General features: G+C 40.6%; 1 protein-coding gene across 5 annotated transcripts in view; it reads right to left on the bottom strand.

Annotated features, from left to right (window-relative positions):
- Positions 1-26,293, bottom strand: part of LOC122557084 (sodium- and chloride-dependent neutral and basic amino acid transporter B(0+)-like) — a 91,605-nt gene that overhangs the window by 3,708 nt on the left and 61,604 nt on the right. The window contains exons 6-14 of one of the 5 annotated variants that reach the window (XM_087992215.1): positions 25,623-25,755; positions 24,620-24,760; positions 22,638-22,866; positions 13,313-13,438; positions 10,468-10,586; positions 10,043-10,142; positions 5,733-5,842; positions 4,609-4,779; positions 1,091-1,198 (exon numbers count right to left, since the gene is read on the bottom strand). In XM_087992215.1, the coding sequence (XP_087848341.1) occupies positions 1,091-1,198; positions 4,609-4,779; positions 5,733-5,842; positions 10,043-10,142; positions 10,468-10,586; positions 13,313-13,438; positions 22,638-22,866; positions 24,620-24,760; positions 25,623-25,755 (1,237 nt within the window). Of the gene's footprint in view, positions 1-989; positions 1,199-4,608; positions 4,780-5,702; positions 5,843-10,042; positions 10,143-10,467; positions 10,587-13,312; positions 13,439-22,637; positions 22,867-24,619; positions 24,761-25,622; positions 25,756-26,293 lie in introns of those variants that run through there. The other 4 variants (XM_043704379.2, XR_015758691.1, XM_087992217.1 and 1 more) reach the window with 4 other exon arrangements.

The raw sequence follows: 26,293 nt of genomic DNA, 5'->3' as shown, positions 1-26,293 counted from the left end.
AACTCAGTCTACTCAATTGAAGGTACTTCACAGGGTTCACAAGGCACCTGAACGATTTGCAAACTTCAAGGCAGGAGCATTTCTGATGTGTCCTAAATGCAAAATCGAAGTTGGTACTCTCACCCATTGTCTATGGACATGCCATAAGATCAGTAGCTATTGGGACAGAGTAGCGAATGCCTTGATAAAGATTTTGGGTATGGAGATTGGATTGGACCCAGTATCCCTACTCTTGGGCTCCCCAAATTTCCCCTCTTTGGATGTATACGGGAGAAAATTATTCACTATCCTTTCCTTTTGTGCGAGGAAAAATATTTTAGTGAATTGGGTGTTCGAAAGCCCCCCAGGACTCTCAAACTGGTACAGGTTAGTCATGGAATATATTCCCCTTGACAATCTTATGAATATGGTGCACCAAAAAACGGAATTATTTTACAGAACATGGCAGCCCTTTGTGAGCTATACTGACATATATTTTGGCCATACAGTCAGGGCCTTTATTTAGTCGTGGTAATGGTTCTGGCTGGTTCGGGGGCCCCTGGGAGGAGGAATCCCGTATAAATACGGGTTTTGTTATGACTTCATATAAATCTATTTTGAGTATGTATTTAGTTATTTATTTACCTATTTGTTTATTGTTAGTAACATATGATACCCTATTTTATACTTTGGTTGTTTGTAGAATAGATTGGTAGTTAGTTTTTGTTTTAATTTCATATTGGTGCTGTTATTATATTGTGAAGTGGAATATACTAATTGTATTATTTTTGTAATTTTACAAAAAATCATAAAAATCTTTTTCAATAAAAAAAAATCTATTTAAAAAAGGCATCTGGATGGGTAGATGAATAGGAAGGGTTTAGAGGAATATGGGTCAAGTGCTGACAAATGGGATTAGATTTGATTAGGATATCTGGTCAGCATGGACGAGTTGGACTGAAGGGTCTGTTTCCATGCTGTACATCTCTATGACTCTATCATTCTATAAGTACACTAGAATGGTGGTTTATTTTAAGACAATTGTTTACAAATTGAAAATAAACTTTTACTGTAAAGTTTCACATTTTGGGTGAGTGGCTAGAAGCTGTACCCCATGAGAAACTTCTGTTGAATCGGGCCTTTTCCTGTATCTTTCCCCTCTGTGTTGTTCCAAGTATGGACCCCAATCAGGGGCTGATGCACAAGCAGCAGATACCTTCTGTAAAAGGAAAAGCAAAGTATTACATCCTGCCTGATTTTAACCAGTTCATCAACCTCTAGTAGGGGGATGTGGAGAAGAGATCCTGCTTGTAATCAATTAATCCTGATTTTAACGTAATGAGGAAATCACATTTGGAAGCCCAAGTGGTCTCATTGTTTCAGTGCTGAGCTTGGTCGTGATGGTTTAATTCATCTTCGTCCCAGGATTCTTGACCAGACCTGGAGTCCCAATGACAACTCCTACCTGCTCATGAAACGCTCAGTATTAAAATGAACCTAAGCAGCAGTTCGAATGGCTATATCCCAGTTTCCTTGGGAAAGCAGAAGAACGATGACACAAAGGTATGAGAAAGCTGCCTTCAAACCCCAGCCCCAACCCTCAATCCCACCCCATTCTGACTCATTTCCCAACACTCGAGGTGAAGGGAGGGATTGCTCCCCATGGAGAGAGCAAGGGGCCAGCTGTGTTGTGGCTGGAGTTTGCAGCAGTGAGCAGCGGTAGGACACTCCTGAGAGCATGGAGACAGCCCCCAGGTGGTTTAATCTCCTAGAAAGGACAGGAAAAGTAAATCACAAAGCACCTACAGGTGATAGTCCCAACTTTCTGTCTACCTCAGTGTTCCCCCGCACAGCACAGTCAGAACAAATTCCTCTGCACCTCCACTCATCCATCCTTCTTCCAGCCTCATCTGAACATTGTTGTAACGGGGAGGGAAAGTTCATCAAATATTTAAAATGTACTTTGTAAAACAATATCTCAGCAAACCAGTTGGGAAACAGCTTGAACTGAATCTAATACTTTGTGATCAGAAGAATTTAACAGTAGCATTGTAGGACAGGAGCTTTAATAGAAGAATGACGGCAGTATCTTGAACCTCTCTATTTCATATTGTCAGCTCTTGAGAACGAGGGTCTTAAATCCAAACAAATGGAAGACAATCATAGATCAAAGGAGCAGTACAAATTGATCTGTTGCTAAGAAGCCTGGTAGACCTAAGGACTCAGAGGATGCTAAGTCAGACAATTGGGAGTCAGAGGTTGGAAAGGAAATAAAGAAGATGATACAGAGGTAACCAACAAGACACATGAAAGTGACTGAAATATTCTCTCATTACGGTAGACAGGAAATACGTATTGGAATTTGACATAGGCCTTTTATCAACAGGTGTTACAATGGGGAATGAGGAAACAGCAAAGAGCTTAAACAAATATTTTGCACACTTTAACCCGATAGAAAATTTAAGAAATACTTCTGGACATGATGAGGAACCAAGGACTGAACTTTGCCACAAATACGTGTATCTCAATGTTGGGCTAAATTCAGAAATAAAAGAAGGGGGCAGCTATCCTGCTACTGGTGCTCGCCTTGGTGATGTACAGCCATACAATAGCATGCTTGACTTTTGTGGGTACAGTGCACAATATGAGAAAAAAAGACCATAGGCACTTCTCCCCAACAGTGAAGGACAATTGTTTCCATGCAGCTTAAGGATAGCTACACCACAAACATGGCATTAGGTCAGGAGGCAGGATCTCCATGAACAATCAGAATGGGTACAGATTTGATTGAGCCTGTGCTATTGGCTTCATTCTGTGCCATGCTCTGGTTGTCTAATCAATTGAGCTAACTGATGCATTCCTCCAACCCTAGAAATAAATAACTCATTTAAATTCGCAGGCAGTATGAAGGTCTTGTGTTACCTGAATGAAAGCAACAACATGGGTTCATCGCACCTTGCTTGTTTTCAGCCCATTATAATATTTTACCCGCATTTGCACACATTGACCCTTTTTAAGTAACGGCATGAATAAAAATCGATGCAGCATACAAAAGTATACCAGATTACCCAGTAAAAGAGCATAAATAGTTATTTGTTTATTTTCTCAAATGTTCTGCTGACTCACTGAAGGAGCAGTACAAATTGGGAAACCAATTCATCAGAACAGAAGAACTATCTCATGGACTACAGGGAGAACTAACCATTTGGATACAGAACTGGCTCAAAGATAGAAAACAGTGGGTGGTGGAGGGTTGTTTTTCAGACTGGAGGCCTGTGACCAGTGGAGTGCCACAAGGATCGCTGCTGGGTTCACTACTGTTCGTCATTTCCATAAATGATTTTGTTGTGAGCATAAGAGGAATAGTTAGTAATTTTGCAGATGACACCAAAATTGGAGGTGTAGTGGACAGCGAAGAGGGTTACCTCAGATTATAACAGGATCTTGACCCGATGGGGCCAATGGGCTAAGAAGTAGCAGATGGAGTTTAATTCGGATAAATGTGAGGTGCTGCATTTTGGAAAAGCAAATCTTAGCAGGACTTATATACTTAATGGTAAGGTCCTAGGGAGTGTTGCTGAACAAAGAGACCTTGGAGTGCAGATTCATAGCTCCTTGAAATTGGAGTTGCAGGTAGATAGGATAGTGAAGGAGGCATTTGGTATGCTTTTCTTTATTGGTCAAAGTATTGAGTACAGGAGTTGGAAGGTCATGTTGCACCCGTACAGGACATTGGTTAGCCCACTGTTAGAATATTGTGTGAAATTCTAGTCTCCGTCCCATCGGAAGGATGTTGTGAAACTTGAAAGGGTTCAGAAAAGATTTACAAGGATGTTGCCAGGATTGAGGGATTTGAGCTCTAGGGAAAGGCTGAACAGACTGGGACTGTTTTCCCTGGAGCGTCAGAGGCTGAGGGGTGACCTTATAGAAGTTTATAAAATCATGAGGGGCATGGATAGGCTAAATAGACAAAGTCTCTTCCCTGGGGTGGGGGAGTCCAGAACTAGCGGGCATAGGTTTAGGGTAAGAGGGCAAGATATAAAAGAGACCTAAGGGGCAACTTTTTTATTCAGAGGATGGTGTGTTTATGGAATGAGCTGCCAGAAGAAGTGGTGGAGGCTAGTACGATTGCAACATTTAAAAGGCATCTGGATGGGCATATAAATGGGAAGGGTTTGGGGACTATGAGCTGGGTGCTGGCAGGTGGGACTAGATTGGGTTGGGATATCTGGTCAGCATGGACAAGTTGGTCCGAAGGGTCTGTGACTCTCTATGACTCTAACTATGACCAGGAGCTGCCATAATTCAGCTCCTGAAGCCTGCTCTATCATTTAATATGATCATGGCTGATTTCATCTCTGTCTCAACTCCACTTTCCTGCGCTCCCCATAAACTTTAATCCATTGCTCATTAAAAATCTGTCCATCTCCACCTTACATTTACTCAATATCTTGGCATCCACACACTGAGTTCCACAGATTTATGAGCCTTTGACAAAAGTAATTTCTCCTCTTCTCTGTTGTAAATCGTCTACCCCTTATCCTGAAACTATGACCCCTTGTTAGATTGCCCCACATGAGGAAATATCTCCGTATATCCTCTTTGAAATTCATCAGCATGTTTCCTTACCTGCCACAAGGTGGAGCCCTCAGCTTGGACAACTCTCACCACGGCCACAATGGGGACCCACATTATACAGAAGATGACCATACACCAACCCAGTGCTATTGCCCAGACAGGATATTCAACAGGTCCATATGTTGGTGGGGCCAATGTTGTCAAGGACCAAATCAAGAGAACCTATTTAAAATGATTGCACAAAACAAAATCAGAGACTGATTCTCTCCACTTTGATTGCTGAACAATGCTGAAACCAAAGCATTGAAAAATTACATGAGGACTCACATCTGAAAAAGGGCCATTCAACCTAATAGATCAATGCTAGTGCTTAAATTCCAAATTATACACTTCCCATCTGCTTTCTATCCAACTCTATCTGTCCAAGCTTTCATCCTTTCTTTCTCATATAACAATCTGGTTTTCCTTTAAATATTTACTATTTCCTTGAACTGCTTATTAGCAAATTCCACATTATATTTGTTCCTCGATTAAAGAGTTTTCTCCTGAATTTCTTCCTAGCTTTATAAATGACTAACATTTAGTTGTGCCCTTCTTGTACCATGTGTACATGATACATCCTCAGTTGTCTAAGGTTGCAGAAAATGCAATCACTCCCCAAATTCTCACACCTCTTAGGAATGCAGCATTTTGTTTATAAATAACCCCTTAGCCACTTGGACTGCCTCTTACTACATAATCCCTTGGTTAACCATTTGGCTATTCAGTGAACAGCCTTTATCCCATGATCACGAGTAGCAAATATACTGTACCTGCTGTATAGGATTCCTATCTGCGGAAACTCCTTGCTGACCACCTGTAACTCCCCCCTATCTTGCTCACAACACATTCCAATCCCTGAAACTCTGCTTTCCTTTGAGTTGTAACTGACTCTGGAGAAAACTGTGACTATCCCTCCCAATCCCTTACACCATAGGAGTGCCCATGTTACTGAGGTGGAGAGCCACAGTAGCCATGTTACAAAGATATGATATTCTAGGAAGCCTTGTTGTCTATAAACTTCTACCAACCACAGTTCTAAAACTCTGCCAATGTTGATGTTTCTAATCAATATATATTTGATATTTTAATTAGTTAGCAATTACTTATTTAGTAATAATGTGACATCTCCTTACTGCCATCAAACACGGGGTGATAAGAAACCAGCATGCTCTCCACCACAGCCAGAAGAGCCAATTTCTTTCCCCAATCATCATCTCAATGTCCTTGATGAATCTGTTTATCTCTGTGAACAACAAGGAAGCAGAAAGACACCATCACATGCTTTGCCCTGTCTTCAGGGCAGCTTGTTTACTGTCAAAGGTCACCTTGGACTGAGTGGCACTCATGAACAGGTTAAACCAGAGAAGGGATCACTCGAGATTTCAAACTAGGGGAGTAAATTGTTCCCTGTCACCAACCTAGTTACCATGAAATAAAATATTTGGATATATCCTGAAGAGGTCTCTCTCTAAAAAAGGCTCATGTTGCTGATCTGTCCTGAGACAGACAGAACCTGTTATCAGAATGAGGGAGCATGGAGAATCAAAGTGAGTCCTATGCTGAGACAAAGAAAGGAAACTGAAGCACAGGAGGTCACAGGAAATATCATGAATACACCAGCCGTTCTGTTTTCCCACTTGCCTTGATAATTGGGAGGAATTGAATGAGTTCTATAATAAACAGCAGTTGGACTTAAGATGAAGATATTTGAATAGTCTCCCCATCAGCAAATAACAGAAACATGCGGGCAGCAAAACTGACCCCAACAACAACCACCTGGAACCCATCAATAAAAGATGTTCACAAGTGGTTGGTGCAGGAAGCTCTTGAACTACTTAAGGACAGATCTTTGATAATTAAAAAGAGGGTCCATTTTTTTAATCCCATTGTCTTCCCATATGAAGTACTATCCAGGTCATATAATTCAATTCATCCGTGTTGTGTTTTTTGAAGAACCATGAAGAACTGTCGGCAATTTTATCTAAATTTGTTATTTATTCATACATTTGTGGGATGTGGGCATTGCTGCCTGGCCACCATTTATTGCCAGTCTCTAGTTGCCCTCGAGAAGGTGGTGGTGAGCTGCCTTCTTGAACCACTGCTGACCACCTCCTATGGGTTGACCCACAATGCCATTAGGAAGGGAGTTCCAGGGTACTGACCCAGCGACAGTGAAAGAATGGTGATATATTCCCAAGTCGAGAAGGTGAATATATTTGAGGGGAACTGGAAGTTGGTAGTTTTCCCATATATCTGCTGCCTTTGTCCTTCGAGATGGAAGTGGTCATGGGTTTGGAAGGTGATGTCTGAGGATCTTTGGTGAATCAGTGGTGGAGGGAATAGATGCATGTGGATGTACCAATCCAGCAAGTTGCTTTGTCCTGGATGATACCAAACTTCTTCAGTGTTGTTGGGGCTGCACTCATCCAGGCATATGGGACGTATTTCTTTACACTCCTGACTTATGCTTTATTGACAGTGAACAAGCTTTGGGGAGTCAGAAGGTGGGTTACATGCCACAGTACTCATAGCCACTGTGTTTGTGTGTTGGGTCCAGTTGAGTTTCTGGTCAACGATAATACCCCAGAAGGTTGATCGTGGGGAATTTAGTGATGATAATACCACTGAATATCAAGGGTAGGTGGTTACATCATATTTTATTGATGACGGCCATAGCCTGGTATTTGAGTGGCACGAATGTTGCCTGCCACTGGTCAGCCCAAGCCTGGATATTGTTCAGATCTTGGTTACATTTGAACATGGAAGGTTTCGTATCTGAATCGTCGCAAATGGTTCTGAACATTGTGCAATCATCGAAGAACCCCCCTACTTCTGACCTTATGATGGAGGGAAAGTCATTGATGAAGCAGCTGTAGATGGTTGGGCCCACGACACTACCCTGAGGAACACCTACAGCAATGTCCTGGAGTTGAGATAGCTGACGTCCAACAACAATAACCATCTTCTTATGTGGACTAGGAGAAAGTGAGGACAGTAGATGCTGGAGGGCAGAGTAGAAAAGTGCGGCGCTGGAAAAGGACAGCAGTCCAGGCAGCATTGGAGGAGAAGGAAAGTCGATGTTTCAGGCATAATCTCTTCATCAGGAATGTGGGGCAGTTGGGGAGGGGTTGCTGAGAGATAAACAGGAGGGTTCGAGTTGTGAAAAAGGTATCTGGAAAGATGATAGGTGGATGCAAAGGGGGGTGATTGTGACAAGTTGGTGGGGAGGGTGGAACGGGTAGGTGGGAAGGATGATGGGCAGGTAGGACAAGTTAACAGGGCGGTGTCGAATTGGAGGGTTAAATCTGGGATGAGGTGAGGGGAGGGGAGATTTGGAAACTAGTGAAGTCAATGTTGATGCCGCATGGTTGAAGTATCCCAAGGCAGAAGATGTAGCGTTCTTCTTCCAGTTGTTGGGCAGCCAGGATTTGGCAGTGGAGTCAGTACAGGACTCGCGTGTCTTTGGTCAAACTTTGGACCCTTCAACTACACGGTATCAACATCGACTTCACTAATTTCCAAATCTCAGCCCCACACCCCTCACCTCATCCCAGATCCAAACTTTCAACTCAGCACCACACTCCTAACCTGTCCTACCTGTTCATCGTCCTTCCCATCTATTGCCTGCTCGGCTACCTGTCCCCCACCCCATCCCTCTTATTTTTCTCTCATCCCTCTTCCTGCACCCACATTCCTGTGAAAGGCACCTGCTGTGCTTTTCCAGTGCCACACTTTTCAACCCATCTTCATGTGTGGCAAGTATGACTCCAATCATCAGACAGTTTGCCCCCAAATACTCATTGATTCCACTTTTGCTTGGGCTCCTTGATGTCACAATCAGTCGAATGCAGCCTTGATGTGAAGGGCTGTCACTCTCACCTCTGGAATTCAGCTCTTGTGTCCACGTTTGAATCAAGGCTGTAATGAGGTCAGGAACTGAGTGGTTCTGGCGGAAGAAAAACTGAGCAATTGCTACTTGATAGCACTGTTGAAGACACCTTCCATTACTTTACTGATGATTGAGACGAGACTGATAGGGCACTAATTGACTGGGTTGGATATATCCTGCTTTTTATATACAGGACACACCTGGGCAATTTTCCACATTGTTGGATAGATGACAGTGGTGTATTTATAGTGGAGGATCTTTAGTAGGGGAGCGGCTAGTTATGGAGCACACATCTTCAATACTCTTGCTGAGATGTTGTCAGGACTCGTAGCCTTTGCAGTAATCCAGTATCTCTATCCATTTCGTGATTTCATGTGGACTGAATTGACTGGTATCTGTAATGCTGGGGACCACTGGAGGACGCCGAAATGGATCATCCAATCAGCACCTCTGGCTGAAGATTGCTGCAAAAGCGTCAGCCTTATCTTTTGCACTGAGGATGGGATATTTGTAGAGCCTTCTCCACCACCACCACTCACAACTGAATGTGACAGGACTGCTCAGCTTAGATCAGATTCATGGGTTGTGGGATCGCTTAGCTCTACCTACCATTTGCTGCTTATACTGTTTGGCACGTAGTCCTGTTTGTTGGCTTCACCAGGTTGACACGTCATCTTCAGTTACGCCTGGTACTGCGCCTGGCATATCATCCTGCACTCTCCATTGAACCAGGGTTGATCCCCTGACATAATGGTAATGGTAAAAACAATAACTGCAGATGCTGGAAACCAGATTCTAGATTAGAATGGTGCTGGAAAAGCACAGCAGTTCAGACAGCATCCAAGGAACAGGAAAATCGACGTTTCGGGCAAAAGCTCTTCATCAGGAATACAGGCAGAGTGCCTGAAGGGTGAAGAGATAAATGAGAGGAGCATGGTAATGGTTGAGTGGGGATTATGCCGGGGCATGAGTTTATAAATTGTGTTGGAGTTCAATTCTGCTGCTGTTGATGGCTCACAGTGCCACATGGATGCCCAGTCTTGAGTTGCCAGATCTGTTCCAAGTCTAGGAGAAAGTGAGGACTGTAGATGCTGGAGATCATTTCTGATGAAGGGCTTATGCCTAAAACATCGACTCTCCTGCTCCTCAGATGCTGCCTTACCAGCTGTGCTCTTCCAGCACCACACTGTTTGAAGTCCATCCCATTTAGAACAATGATAGTGGCACACAACAACGATAGAGATTATTCTCAATGTGAAGGTGGGAATTCATCTCCACAAGGATTGTGCAGTGGTCACTCTTACCAATTCTGTCATTGACAGATGCATCTGCAGCTAGCAGATTGCCTAGGATGAGGTCAAGTATGTTTTTCCCTCTTGTTGGTTCCCTCACCACCTGTCACAGACCAAGTCTAGCAGCTATGTCCTTTGGACCCGACTGCCTTGATCAGTAGTGCTGCTACCGAACCACGCTTGGTGGTGAACATTGAAATCCTCCATCCAGAATTCTTTTTGTGCCCTTTTTTAATATTGTTTCAGTTCTTTCCCAACTTACCATACAGCCAGCTTACACCCATGAGTTCCAGCAGTGTTATTATAATGGGGACCCATCCAACACAGAAATGATCAATTAAATGTATCCAGTAAATTCCAGCCTGAAATTACAATAACACATGAGCTCTTCAGAAAACCACAGAGGTCTCCTGCACAAAACAGGTGATCCCTGTGACATAAAAGTTGTGCACTTCTATTCAGGTACAATCTGAGCTTGGCTAGGATCTCAGGCTCTGCATTTAGTAACAGGAGATGGGTGAAGGTCATGCAGTCCCACAGTATCATTGCGCATTATCACACAAATGATAAAATAATTGCTATCAAAATCACAGTCTTTCTTTATTTCTAAATAATTTGAAGTTTTTGACTTCCGAGTTACAACTAGCAATATATAAAAACTCAGAACAAATTATAGAAGCAACTTACCTGTGTTACACTCACAAGGCCAAACAAATAAAACAACACGCAAATACCACATGTCAGAGCGAAGCGCTTTGATCGTAGATATTTTGGAAACCTGTCCAGCAAAACTGTTATGAGTTTTTCTGGGAAAATGAAAATTATTACTTGCAATCAGTAACAAATTAATAAGTTACACAGTATCTCAACAACCCGACCTGGAGGTACCAAAACTCAAAAGATCAGAGGGGCAGACGGCAACACATTCCATTTTATCCTGAGTCAGGTCTGTCAATTATTGGAGAGATTCTCAGGCTGTCAATCCTCTACAACATTCAAACCTGAATATTATTGCAAGCCTCATTTGTGGTTAAACATGTTTGCCCCAAAAACAGAGATTTGACAACTTAGGATCTGCATTCAAAGTAACATGCTAGTTAAGAGAGTATAGATGGACTTCCAGAGACATTTAATTGAGTTCTGCTCAAGAGTCTATTCGGAGAAATGTAAATAAATGCTATAAGAGGCATATCTCTGACATATATCAGAAATTGGTTAGCAAATAGGGAACTGAGAGTAAGAATAACAGATAATTACTGTAGTTGGTAGGATGCGACTGTATGTTTGCAACAAAATCTGCACTGGATTATCAATTTTTCACCAGTGACTTAAATGAAGAAATTCAAAGCCATATATTAAAGCTTGCTGACAACATTAAGTCAGTTAGTGCGGTAAGTGGCGCTGAAAGTTGAAAGAAACCATTAGATTAAGTGAGTGGGATAAAGTGGAAGACTGAGCTCAATGAGGCAAGTTTCAAACAACACCTTTGGACTTAAGATGTATTCATTACAGTAATTTTTAAATGGTGAGGAAAGTAAAAAGTGTGGACAAGGGTGCAGGCAAGAAAAACATAGAAACATAATAGACAGGCATAAAAAAAAATCGAAAAGTTTAATAGAATCTTATCTTAAGTTCATCAAAATTATATCACGGAAAAATGAATTTTATTAGAAAATTTCAAAACTGAGATTGATAGACTTGTGTTAGACAAGGATGTTATTCCTATGCTCTTGCACAAGAGTAGTGGAAGATGAGGAGAGCTGGGGTAGGATTAAAGAGAGAACTGAGAGAAAGCAATGCAGGAAAGAGACTGAGTGTGACCATGTGACAGGAATCCTGAGAGGGAGTAGTGAGGAGGTTTCATCTCATGGATGGACATCTGAGATCTGTTACATGCTATTCCTGCCACTGTAGGATCTTCAGGACACTACATTTTGTCTTGAGTGGTTACGTGTGTATAGAGTGTCTCCTGCTGCTCCATTTCAAGCTTAGGATTTCCGGGTCTGTGTGAAAACTGGAGTCACTGTGGATGGTCAGGCAGGATGAGAGGTTTCTGGGTCATACTTCGCAGAAGGTAATCATCCCACAGACAGTAGGGGATCAGTATAAAAATCTGATACCATCTGGAAGAGCAAGAAGAGACAGAAAATTCACAAGTCCTTGAAAGATGTGCCACTCCCAATCAAATGCTCCTTTTCAGACTAGGGGCGGGGGGGTGCACTATGCATACTTCACTGAGAGTCTACACTCCCATATAAGGACTAATCTAATTTGTTGACACATTTGATGAGATGCATGCCAGTTATATGTTATAATAAACATTCTTCCTTGTGAGCTCTGTTGCCAATGGCTCAATGCTATTTGTGCAAGGTAAAGATATGGCAAATGTCAATAGTTTTTGGTGTGTTAGTAGTCTGGTTGATTGATTTTTTTCAGGATTGTAGCATGATATTTTATGAAAAATATGAATGCATGTTTGTAAGCAGTTCCACACATGCGATTATTTCTATGGAATCCATTGTTCCTATTCAGAATGTGAGTTGAATGAGTGGGCATGGAAACGAAATGAGTGACAAGAGAGTATATGAGGGTCCATGGAGTATGGGTGTGGCTGATGTGTCGATATGTAGTGCATGCAGGGCCATTGGGATTGAGGGGGTGGGATGAACTGGTATGGAGATTACAAAGGAACATTGGGTGGTACTGAGTGGCATTAAGTTTAGTCAGACTTCTGAAGTAATGGGTTCAGGCATGAGCTGGAATTGAATTGGCATGGTGGGGCTGGGAGGGCAAGAAGTGAGCCAGAGTGTCTGAAATATGATTAACAATTAGGATGCATCTTAAAGACCAAAGGCCAATCTTTTGAAGGGTCTGTCTCAGCGCTGGATAGATCATGCTGACACCTCCAAACTGTGTCTGGACGCAATAGACCTGAATTCACCTAACACCCATCCTTCCATCATAGGAGTGAAAACCATATAATTCCAAGCACTTCCTACTGAGGTGAGTGCAGCCTGATGGAATATTTCCCAAATATAGCTATGCATATCGGTAACAAACATTATATTTTTTAAAAGGGAATTAGATAAAGAAATGAAAAGGAACAATGAGAAAAAAATTCATGAGAATGCAAAGAAATTCAATTTGGACAGTTAAAAGCTGTTTATAAAGCAACAGTGGAGCAGCTAACTGAGGTGGGTTAGTGACGTCCTCCTGCAATTTGTATAGACTTTATTGTTTTGGTAAATATATTGAAAATTGAAACAGTTGAACTAATTTTTGCAATAAATTTTCAGGAATAGAATAAACATCAAATTTTCTGTGAGTTTTTCTAAATATTGGGGTGATTTCCTCTGAATTTGAATGTAACTTTTAGCTCAGTTAAAGCTTCCCCATTCTCCACAAACACAAGAGCAGAGAATTGATATACTGGTAGGTTGGACATCCACCCAATTATTCACCAAGAGTAGTTTATTATCTTCGATTGTAATTCTAACCCACAAAGAGAATGATTAAAAAACATTGTTCTTACCTAAAGCTGCAAACAGAGTGTCGATTGCCAATGTGGCCAGCATGAGGAAAAATAAAATGGACCATAAAGGTGCCCACGGCAACTGTGCAGCAATCTCCGGATACGCCATGAAAGCCAAACCAAAACCTAAATGGTGGATACATGTGATATGGTAAAAGCAATTGTGCTGTAAGGAAAGAATAAAGGTCCCTCTACTTCAACCAACAATGTACCAGGAGACCAAAACAGTCTCAAAACAGTCCCTATTGTGACATTTTCCCTTTATCAATCCATCCTGGGTTACCATTAAATTATATTGTCAATTCAATGACAGATTTGTGCTGTGGAGACATTTCCAACATGTTATCTTCACAGCGTGCATATGGCCATAACTGCATTGATACAAAATATTATTTACATTTTTTTTTAAGTTTGGGGAAGGTTATAGATGAAACATCTATGAAGATGGCTAGTGATAGGACACAAGCCCGAGGAACATCTGCAGCTAGGACACAAGCTGGTTCCAAGACTGCCACAACCTGACATGCAAAGCCATCATGGAAGCTAGCATTATGGAAACATGTAAAGACTAATAGGTTGGAGAAGTGAACAACCTTTTATTTTCCTGCTGTGTAAAATGTTTATTCTGTAATGAAGTTGTTGAGGTACCATGACTATATGCTGGGCAATGTACTGAATAGTATAAAAGTGGAACAATTACAAGGATGTTGCCAGGGTTAGAGGATTTGAGCTATGGGGAGAGGTTGAACAGGCTGGGGCTATTTTCCCTGAAGCATCAGAGGCTGAGGGGTGACCTTATAGAGGTTTATAAAATCATAGGATAAATTGACAAAGTCTTTCCCCTGGGGTGGGGGAATCCAGAACTAGAGGGCATAGGTTTAGGGTGAGAGGGGAAAGACATAAAAGAGACCTAAGGGGCAATGGTTTCACGCAGAGGGTGGTACGTGTATGGAACGAGCTGCCAGAGGATGTGGTGGAGGCTGGTACAATTGCAACTATTAAGAGGCATTTGGATGGGTATATGAATAGGAAAGGTTTGGAGGGATAGGAGTTGGGTGCTGGCAGGTGGGACTAGATTGGATTGGGATATCTGGTCGGCATGGATGAATTAGACTGAAGGGTCTGTTTCCGTGCTGTACACCTCTATGTCTCTACAATTTCCCTTCCAACTTTATAATGCTCTTGCGAAACTTGTAACTCCTTTCACCATTTTGGGAGCCTAGAGAGCCAGAGCTATCACACTGAGCTTAAGAACTAAAATGTGCAAATTGTTTGTATTGATGTATTTTGAAGATCAGATCATATTATCATTTATCAATGTTGGTTTCGATCCATTTATGCCTGAAGCATTCAATGGCTATTGTTGCTTTACTAACAAATCTTCATTGCAACCTTGACCAAAAGAATTTGGTTAATCTGAGACCTGCACAATACCCACCTACAAACCACCCGAATCCACAACTCAAAACATTTTAACTCTGAGATTATATCCTCTCAGTTGGAAGTTCAATTAACTAACTTTAAAAAAAAAAATTATTGTAAGACGTCACAATATTTAATGGAACTCCAAACCTCTTCAGAACCAATCTCCACTAATTTGTAAAAGTCAGTATATATTATTCTGCAGCAATAACTATTGGATCCAAACTTTGCCAACAGAATAGAGAGATTGTGGTTTGGTGAAATTGGAACATTTGAAAAAGGTGCAGGAGTCATCCACTCTGCACTGTGACCCATCTCCACCATTCAACTAGATCAGTCTGTAACCTCAAATCGACATACCTTTCATCCACTGCTTAACAAGAATCTATTGAACTTCACCTTAGAAAATATGGAAAGACATTGTCTCCATCAGGTATTCATGAAGAGAGTTCCAAAGACTCTCAATCTTCTGCGAGAGTGAAATAAAACACATATTTTAAATGGGTATCCCTTTATTTCGGAGAAAGTGAGGACTGCAGATGCTGGAGATCAGAACTGAAAAATGTGTTGCTGGAAAAGCGCAGCAGGTCAGGCAGCAACCAAGGAGCAGGAGCATCGACGTTTTGGGCATAAGCCCTTTTTCAGGAATGAGGAAGGTGTGCCAAGCAGGCCAAGATAAAAGGTAGGGAGGAGGGACTTCTTATCGGTGCGCCAAACTACCACCGCACCTCCCTTGTCTGCTGGTTTGATAGTGAGGTTGGGGTTAGAACATATAACATTGAAGAATACAGCGCAGTACAGGCCCTTCGGCCCTCGATGTTGCGCCGATCCAAGCCCACCTAACCTACACTAGCCCACTATCCTCCATATGCCTATCCAATGCCCGCTTAAATGCCCATAATGAGGGAGAGTCCACCACTGCTACTGGCAGGGCATTCCATGAACTCACGACTCGCTGAGTAAAGATACTGAGTTGGAGCGGAGGGAGTGGAGGGCTGCACGTTGCGAGGGTGAGAGGTTGGAGTGGGTAAGAGGGTGGACAGGTTGAGGTGGTTAATGTTGCGGCGGCAGTTGGCTATGAAGAGATCGAGGGCGGGTAAGAGGCCAGCACGGGGTGTCCAGTTTTTATCAGTGCGCCAAACTACCATCGTGCCTCCCTTGTCTGCTGGTTTGATAGTGAGGTCGGGGTTATTTCTAATACCTTTATTTCTAATACTTAGTTCTAATTTCTTCCATGAAGACCCGTTGGGATCTTAACTGTGTCAGTCCAACAGATACAAGCCTAGCCCGACCAATCGCTTTATCTTACACATTCCCGGTATTAGACTGATAAGCTTACTCTGCACTGCTTCCAATGCACTTACTTCCTCCTTAAATAAGTTGCCTGTACACAGGCAATCTTGCTAATGCCCTACATAACTGAACTATAACCTACCCCCTTTTACATTCAATAACCCCCCTACAATAAACTATAACCTTCTATAAGCTTTGCTCCTTCCATGCTAAGTCTGCATATCAGCTGTTTTTGTGATTCATGCAGTAAGACAGCAAAATACCTCCGCATTTTAGAACTCAGAACTACTTCACTAGTCAAATGAGATGTTTCCTTTGTATTCTTCCTGTCAACACAGCATTTTCTGACATTACACTCCATTTGTCACATCTTTACCTATGTATATCTTATGTATATCTTTTTATGGCCTCCTTATGTCCCCTTCTCAGCTCATTTTGCTATTTATTGTGATGATACTTTAAGAAATGCATTTTGTTCTGTTTTCTTTTCTGAAGAAAGGTTGAGACAGATGTACACAGCAGTTTCCTTAAAGCCAAGAAAGTAAACAACTACTGAAGCCATGAGTATTTTTAACAGTTGGAACAACAGAAGTAGCCTAAATGGGTGGGTCAAGCTCCCACAGAGCCAGGACTTCTAGTTTTACTTTACTAATAGCAGTTGTTGGGGTCCTGAAGCTGTTTCTCCTCTCTCTGTTACAGCTAACAGCTGGGGTTTCACTTCTTGCTGCTAGAATTGCATGAGACAATCTATTTTATTGAATTCGCCTTTGCCAACGGTATGTTTATGGGACATTACTATATTGGCACAGTTACTGTTTAGTAGTTAATTAATCTATTATTCTGTTAAGTTTTCCAATAGAGTTTAGTTATTCCAATTACTTCTTTCTTTTGTTATATTTTAATGATAGTGTATGAATAAAGTGTGCTTTGCTTCAAGACTGGTAGTTTGACCCATCAAATTACATCCAGAACGCAACACCTGGCACTTGCCTTTAAAATAAGGGAAGCGTCAAGGTCTAAGCTATTTTCTTAATATTTTGACGGGGTTTGGTCTGGCCCATAACAAAATGAGGGTGCCTGTCAGGATTAAAATCTCTAATTGGGTTTAAGATAATTTGATTCAGGATTATTGGATTAAAAAACAATGGTGAGTGTTGGTTTTTTAATTTCAGGTGTTGCATTTGATTGATTTAAATACAGGATGCTTTGTATAGTAATGGCTCTTTCAGTTACTAAGAGTATCCTGGGGGTGCAAGAAGTCACTTTGGGAGTTTTACAGAAAGTGATCAAGGCAATGAGCAAACAACCTAGAACTTGGGTTGCCTGCATCTGTGGGGAAAGGGAAAAAAGTGTGGCAATCGCACAGCACTTACAGTTGCCAGGAATGCCACTGAAATGGCAAAATTCAATTGGAAAGGAAGCAGCTTGAGTTAGAGGCAAAACAAAAAGAAAGAGAAAAAGAAATGAAACACTTTTGAAATATGATTAAAAGCAGAACAAAAGGAAAAGGAAAGGAAAGCCAGAGCAATGAAAGGGACAAACAGAGAGAAGAAAGAGAGAAAGAGAGAGTTTTTGAACTTCAGAGGTTGGAACTGAAAACTCAAAGTCAACTTAAAATGGTGGAGGTAGAATTGAAAGGTAGGATTTGTGAAGAGGACAGTGACGGAGAGCAATCCCATTGTAGCCAAAGGCCCAGTGGGGATCTGTTTAAGTATGTCCACGTGTTGTCTAAATTTGACGATAAGGATGTAGAAGCCTTTTACATTTCATTTGAGAAAGTGTTTCAACATTTGAAATGGCATTATTGATCTAAACACAGTTGGTAGGTACAGCCAATGAGGTATTTGAATCACTATCAGAGAAGGCACCTGGGGAGTACAATGAGGTGAAAAAAGCCATCTTAAATGCACACGAGCTAGTACCAGAAGCATAAAGACAACGTTTTAGGAATCGAGGGAAGAAACTTGGCCAAACATTCAGAGTTTGAAAGGACCAAAAAAAGCAATTTTGAAAAGTGGATAACGGCAATGAAAATAGATCAAACAAATGATGTGCTTCAAGAGATGATTATTTTGGAGGAGTTCAAAAATTTACTTCCTGAAGTAGTGAGAACTCATGTCAAAAAGCAGAGAGTTAAGACTGGCAGGTTAGCAGCACAAATGGGAAACGATTATGAGCTGATTCATAAATCAATGTTTAGCTTCCAATATCAATTTCAATCTAAATTAGGGAAAAGAGAAATCCTCAGGTGGTAAAGGAAAAGCAGATAACATTGAAGAGGGTAAAGATAGTTTACCAGAAGGTAAAAAGGAGACCCATGAGGGGGAAAGAGAAGTAAAAAAGCTCAGGAGTTTTCACTGTAATAAAGTAGGCCACATTAGGTCACGGTTTTGGTGATTTAGAAAATGCACTGAGAAGACAGATGTGGGAAAACAGGACAAGCCAGTGAATTTTGTTGAAGTGGTAAAGGAAAACACAGTGGAGGCTAATAAAATGTAAAGAATTTACAACCAAATCAAGAGTTGGTTGAGAAGGAAGTGCCAGATCTCTTTAAAGAATGAATTTGCATGGTAAGGTTTAACTCATGTATCCCAACAAGAGCAGGAAAAGAAATTCAGATTTTAAGAGATACAGGAGCAAGTCCACCTTTGATTGTGAGAGATGAAGAGATATGTGATTCAGAAGGAATACTGCCAGAAGCAGTAGTAATATGTGGAATTCATGGTGAGAAGAGAGTGTTGTACGATTATAATAACTCTTATTTCAGTATTCCTCGGGAAGGTAACTCATTAACATATTCCAATTTTTGAGAACTTCCTCATTGTCCAATATAATTTGAGGAATGTCTTCACTCTGTGTTGTAACCAGTAACACATTTTCCTTTTGCTTTTCTTGCCTATCAAAATACCTTTTGAACATATTCTCATGATACACAGTGTGAGATTTCTTCCAATCTAGTATTCTTATTAAATAATTCACCTGACTCTATTTACTTTTGATTTGTTAAGGCTGACCAAATGTTGTGCCTTTAAACATTCACCTGGGTGTAACACCAACATTTTATCTCTGCTGGCAAAATTGCGACTTTTCAATTTTTTTTGTCTGCTTCCTGTTTCATCACATGCTGTGTTACTTTAAAATGCTGTCTGGCCAATTCATTCACTCACTTTAATCTTCCCATGAAATTTGACACATATGTGGTCTCTGAACTCTGACTCCCCAATTTCTCCTTAATTTCAGTAATCCTCTCACTTCTTGCCAGAAATCTAACTTAAATGGCCAGAATTTGGTAGTTTCATTTGGCGCATTTCTATTTGAAAAACAGTGCAACTGGAATTTCTTTATCCCAGTTATCTGGATAGTCATGACTCTTAGCCCCCAACGTGGTTCTAATGTTCCCTGTGACTCTGGATGGTGTGCAGTGGATTTGAAGTTTTTTGTTCCAAAGTTATTCATAACATTCTTGAATAATTTTGATGTAAAATTTGAACCTTTTTCCGATTGTATTTCTGTGGGTAGTCTGTATCTTGTAAAACAAGTTGAGTAACTCTTCCATAATCCTTTTAGACATGATACTGCATAATGGATTGGCTTTTGGAAATTGAGTAGACACATCCATTATGGTCAACAAATACCGATTCCCATATTTCATTTCGGTAGGGATCCTAAGCAATCAATTAAAACATCTGTAAAAGGTTTCACAAATGAGGGAATGGGGAATAAGGTTGCTGGTTTTATCACTGCCTGTGGTTTTCCACATGTCTGGCAAAAGTCAACTATGTTCCAAATACAGTCCAGGCCAATAAAAATGTTTTTGTATTTTGAATTGAGTTTTCCTTACCCCCAAATGCCCACATCCTGGTAATTTGTGTGTTACCTGCTACCTTCCTTTCTATAATCTGCTGGTAATAGAACTTGATGAGCTTCTGCCCATTTGTCATCTGGCTGGATTTGCTATCATCTCCATTTCCTCATCAAAGTTTCATGTTTATAATAGTAATATTCTGGGATAAACTCATTCTTTTTCTGTATATAGCTTTCGATACAACTGCTTTAGTTTACCATTTTTCTGTCGTAATCCAGCTAATTTCTCTCAATTTAAAATATCCAATTTGACCTTCACCTGTTCTTGTTTTTTTGATCAGCCATTTGATCAAATATAGTTTTTGATCATTGAAAATCCACTTCCATCTCTTTACTCTTTGATTCCTCTCTGTTTCCACTTATGGCTTTGTGACCTGTTATCACAGTTGGGAGAAATTGCAGGATATACAACTCAGCACCGCCTTCCTAACCTGCAATCTTCTTCCTGACCTCTCCGCCCCACACCACTCCGGCCTATCACCCTCACCTTGACTTCCCTCCACCTATCGCAATTCCAACGCCCCTCCCCCAAGTCCCTCCTCCCTACCTTTTATCTTAGCCTGCTGGACACACTTTCTTCATTCCTGAAGAAGGGCTTATGCCCGAAATGTCAATTCTCCTGTTCCTTGGATGCTGCCTGACCTGCTGCGCTTTTCCAGCAACACATTTTCAGCATACATCCTTTAACACTTTAGTTGCCTGATTTTCCACCGGCTTTTCAACCACAGTAGGCATCACACCCACCTGTGATCCAGCTAGATGATTACCAGGGATAAACTGTATCTCTGGAACTGAGAATTACTTTATTGCTCCTGTCATCACTTCACCACTTCTCACTGGACTCTCTAACCTCACTTTATATAATCTTAAATTCTCTAAAGTGAGGAAACAGGCCATTTGGCCCAACAAGTCCACATCAACATTTCAACATTCATATTGCTGGTAATCCATCTGAGACAAGTATATATACTGATCATATCCCCTTAAAGATTCTGGAAAATATTAAGGGTAAATGTACGAGATGGAGCTTATTCTTGCAGCATTCAACTTGAAAAATATTCACATGGCAGGAAGAGAGAATGTAATTGCCGACGCATTGTCACGGCTTTGTGAAGGACTGAGGTGTTTGATGGCGGGACAAAATGGAATGAAATGGACTGTGGTAAGGCATCTTTGCATGCTTAGAGTCAGTGTAATGTATATGTATTATAGTGTACTAATAGTATAATACTAAAGGTTTTTAAAAATGAAGCCAACTTTATGTATTGATGATTCATTTTTTTCAGAGACAAAGTACGACGACACTATGGTTTAAGAGGTATGTTTTGTCCTGTTGTTTTTTTTGTGAAAAAAATTTGAGACAGAGTTTCCAAGCAATAAAGTAAACAGCTTGTGAAGCCTTTTTCTTTTTAAGAGTTGGAACAATAGAAGCAGTGTGAATGGGTAAGATCAAGCTTCTGCAGGACCAAGAATTTTTAGTTCTAGTTTTTCAGTAGCAGTTGTTGCTGGTGTCTTGCAGCTAGATGTGGAAGCTGTTTTACCTTTCTTTGTTACAGCTAAAAGCTGGGAGTCATCTTCTTGCTGCCAAAATTGCATGTTGAATCTTCATCATAATCTGAAATTTATCTAAATGCTCCAATATAATTTATTTAATCATAGTTTAATCCCCAAGATACATGTTAAGTTAATTGACCTGTATACTCCTGCCTTCTTTCTCCCTCCCTTTTTTTAATTAAGCAGGTCCATTTGCTTTTCTCCAATTGAATCACATTTTTCCTGCATCAAGAGAGTTTTGGGATATTAAAGTAAATGCATCGACTACGTCACTTGCCACAAGGATAAAGTCATTCAGCACTCAAATTTGTCAGATCACACTGCAACAATTTGCTCATTTCTACTTCTCAGGTTTTTGTGTTTATCCTGAGTTCCTCCCTCCTTTCCATTCCCAGATGTATTGCTCCTTCTGGAGTGTTACTGATTTGCCATCTCTTTATTTTCAATGATTAATTCTCCAGACTCGCATTCTATATGCCCAATGCTCAGCCTGTTAACTTTTCTTTTTTAAATATATATAATATTTTAAAATCTTTATATTTTATCTTTTATATTTATATTAAACCTTTATGTATCTCTCTTTACAATTCTAATTCTACCTTGTGAATTTTTTAAAATCATTCTTTGCTGTACCTTATATTCTGCCAAATTTTCTGACCTGCCAACTTTCTACCCACAATTATATTCTTTTTCTTTAACTTTGATGCTGCTTAATGTTTCTAGTTAACCACGAATAGTGGGACTGTCCCTTGGAATTGCTATTTCTCTTTAGAATTTATATCTTCTGTCTATTCTGAAAATCCCACTATATAGCTGCTTCTGTGACTCAATTGAATTACACACTTCAATCAAGTTTTCCAATTCAATTTAGACAGCTGTTTTCCTGCCATCGTAATTGTCCGCATTTAAGCTTATTATAATATCTTGCACTCACTTCTGCACCTCGAGCTGAATATAAAATGCTAGCTTGGAGCAGCTTTACTACGAGACGAGGCATTAATCCTTTCTTGTTGCACAATACCAGGTCTGGTACAGCTTGCTCTTTTGTTGGTTTCCAAACTTGTTGTTCTAAAAAACTATCCTGACATCATTCCATGAATTCCTCAACTAGGCTACCTTTGCCGCCCAGCTTTATGTTTGGAAAGTTTGGAAATATTTTAACAGAAGATAGCAAAGTGGACACTGCATTTACCTGACTGGGCAACCTCAGAAACAGGTTTGCCTTGGACATGAGCCATATGCCCAAGGATGGAGAAGATGACAAATCCAGCAAACACACTCGTACCACAATTAACAACACAGACAACAATGGCGTCTTGGTAACAATTGTTGTGGAATTTGTTGTAGGATGACAGTGCTATTAAAGTTCCAGAACCCACTGACAAAGAAAAGAAAATTTGTATCGCAGCATCTTTCCAGACCTATAAAATAAAGGAAAAAAAAAGTCAGCATCAGGAAATCACACTGAAGCTTATTGCACGTGTAAACTTGCATTAACCACAAAAAGCCTGGAATGGGTTTATTCTCCAACTTAATGGGGGGCTAACTGAATGAATTTTCCACTGCTAATTAGTATCTCTGTTAAACAGTATATTGTATACCTGTCTTATACTCACTGCCAAATTCATTTCAGGAACTTTGATTGTTTCTCCCTACAAACCTCTGATGAGGAACAGGAGAGATACTAATGCCAACAGCACAAGGAGAAACACAGCAATCTTCTCCACAGCCACATGCCTTTCCATCACAAAAAGATGATGGAGACAGAGACCTAGTTTCAAAGAGGACATACACCTGGCACAAGGTGTACAAGTGGAGGATTAGCTTCCTTGATATGACAGATAAATAGTACCTTGAGCAAGTCAGACCACTGTGGCATATCTTTGCTGTTTGCCAAGGCTGCCCCTTATACCTACATTGATGCTAATAAGGCCATTGGACATAGAAATTCATTGCCACGGCTGGTACATGGACCCACGGACAATATACATGTGGCATTCAAGACATCCTCAGATTCAACTGTAATTTTTTACAATTTCTAGGTATTCCACTCCATGAATGTTCAACTGGCATGTGATCACAGGAAGGCATTCATGCATATCATTCAGTGACATTTTGGCAGCTTCCCTTGCTCATTCAGCACTATTATGCCCAAAGAACTGCAACAATACAAAATTGTGGATGGTTCTTTGGAGATAAGATCAAGCTTCCAAGGATATGGATATAATATCCATGATTAACCTCGAGACTGATGCAGCGGAAAGTTACAAGTATCACACAAACATAAAGACAATTATCAAGCCAAACGTTTAATTAGTAAAGACGTGATTCAGGTCCCTGGATAAATCTGCAGCTGCTGTTCAGTATTCACAAACAATGGTGTCCAGGATTGTCATCTGGTACAAGATAGGAAGGAAGAAGTCGCTGACCATCCAGTATCCTTGGAGGACCAGGAAATTTAGAAGCAGGAGACCTAAATGGCCAGAGCGCCTCTCACCCATTTATGGCATTCCCAGAGAGGCCTGATATACAGCCATTGGCGTCATTCAACTAATTAGTGTGTGAGAAGCCACAAGGTACTCCAATATAAATCCACTGACCCCACTCCCACTCCCTCAACACAAACATTCCGACAGATAATACAATTTTTATTTCGGTCACATACTTTGCTCATCACCTACTCTGTTCATATCCTTCACCTGAAGACTCATATCCATTTGGGAGAGCAAATGGCCAAAGAAGTCTTGAAGAGCTTAATCACTGAGATTTTCATGCATATCATGTAATTTCTCTAATTGTTTCATTTCAAATCGAGCCCTTTTTTCAATTCAATTCAAAAAATCTTCCTCTTATATTTTCAATGAAACAAATTTGGGACTATCGTTGTCGCTTCAGCAAATGTAAAGGCAGGTAATTTGATCACACCCAACCACTGATGTTAATGGCATGGCTGAATCAAAGTCACAGCCAAACCCACTTCACTGTTGACAGTCCCACTGCAGGCGGGTCAGTTTCACAAAAGTTCTGTTTTTCTTTTCCCATATTTGAGCAGGGACATAACGATAGCACATCGCTCTTCAAAATGATTACCTTTGTTACGCAGGAAAATATTGAAAATCGGAGCTTGACTCAAAATCACAGCTGAAATTCTATGGATTATTCTGGTTTACACACCTGAGCGTCTGCCAATGTGGAGAAGTCTGAATGGCTTCCGATATAGAACTCAATTCCTTTAGAGGCTCCCTCCAGGGTAAGCCCTCGGATCAGGAGTACGGTCAGAATCACATAAGGTAATGTCGCAGTGAAATAAACCACCTGAACACGGAGAATAAATTGTTCGGTATTCCATATTCCCCATTTAAAGCATTCAACTTAACCAAATATTAAGGCAATAGAATTTTAATCAATGCAGAGAATCAAATAGTATAGAATTAGAGGAACAATAATTAGATGAAGTACAAATTTGAAACGGAGATATGTATTGTAACTAAATTCAAATCGTACATTATTTTTCTAAGTTACTGTATATACTCACGTAAAAGTTGTATTTCTAAGGGTAAGGTTTTAATCCAAGGTTGTGAGTCTATGTTACAGGAGCGAGATTTTGGAGAGATTGTAATCCATTTTGTTTAATCAATGTGCTATTGTAGTTGCTATGTCAGAGACTGTTCCCACCAACCCTACCACCAACAGGAGTGCAAGGGGAGAAAATGGTGTAAGCAAACACATGAAGCTGTGCATGTACCGTCACAGGTATGTTGTTCTATATTGCTATACAGTAAGTTTACATTACAACATGTTTGATTTCAAGTTTAAAGTGGATGGTATGTACAAAGATTTGTACTTTTGGCCAAACGATCAGGGTTCAAAACATACATGAGGTATACAAAATTCCCCCAGAGTCCCTGTAGCAGTGACCGAAACCCTTAGAATGAGAAAGACATTGCAGGGGTATGGGGAAATTGCTGTTGTTTTCCTCAAGAGACAGATCTGCAGATCTCGCTCAGGCCTGAAGTTTTGATGAGTTATGGATCTCGCATTTCCCATGCAGACACTGTTAACACCACCCGGGAAATAAACCAGCCATTTCACAAATGATTTATAAATTCTTGTTTTATTCTTACAGACATCTGTACTTTGTCACTAGCTATAACTCAATTCATCACCAATCATTTACCTTTCCTGAAGATTTGATTCCTTTGGATAACGCTCCTCCAATTATTAGCCAGGCCAGAAGCAGACAGAGGGCTAAATACCAGACTATCTCCCCAGTCTCATCCATTGAACTTGTACGGCGTAAAACCACTTTACTGAACAAAATAATAATAGAAGACGGTTTGTATAAGGTCAAAGTTCATTGCACATAGAAATTTTCTAGCTAACAGGATTTTGTATCAATATTTTCTAATTAAACTGTTAGAGTCATAGAGAAGTACAGCACGGAAACACACTCTTCAGTCCTACTCAGATATCCTAACCTAATCTAGTCCCATTTGCCAGCACTTGGCCCATACCCCTCTAAACCCTTCCTATTCATGTACCCATCCAGATGTCTTTTAAATGCTGCAATTGTACCAGCCTCCACCACTTCCTCTGGCACCTCATTCCATACACGTACCACCCTCTGCGTAAAATGTTTGCCCCTTACGTCCCTTTTATATCTTTCTCCTTTCCCCCTAAACCTATGACCTCTAGTTCTGGATTCCCTGACCCCAGGGAAAAGACTTTGTCTATTTATCCTATCCATACCCCTCATGATTTTATAAAAATCTATAAGGTCACCCCTCAGCCTCCACTGGTCTGGGGAAAACAGCCCCAGCCTATTCAGCCTCTCCCTGTAGTTCAAAT

This window comes from Chiloscyllium plagiosum, unplaced genomic scaffold, assembly GCF_037043375.1.
Source record: "Chiloscyllium plagiosum isolate Xiang-an unplaced genomic scaffold, Cpla_swu_hap1 HiC_scaffold_11, whole genome shotgun sequence".
Classification (NCBI taxonomy): Eukaryota; Metazoa; Chordata; class Chondrichthyes; order Orectolobiformes; family Hemiscylliidae; genus Chiloscyllium; species Chiloscyllium plagiosum.
The sequence above is the reverse complement of the archived record's forward strand: the minus strand, read 5'-3'. Positions and strand labels throughout refer to the sequence as shown.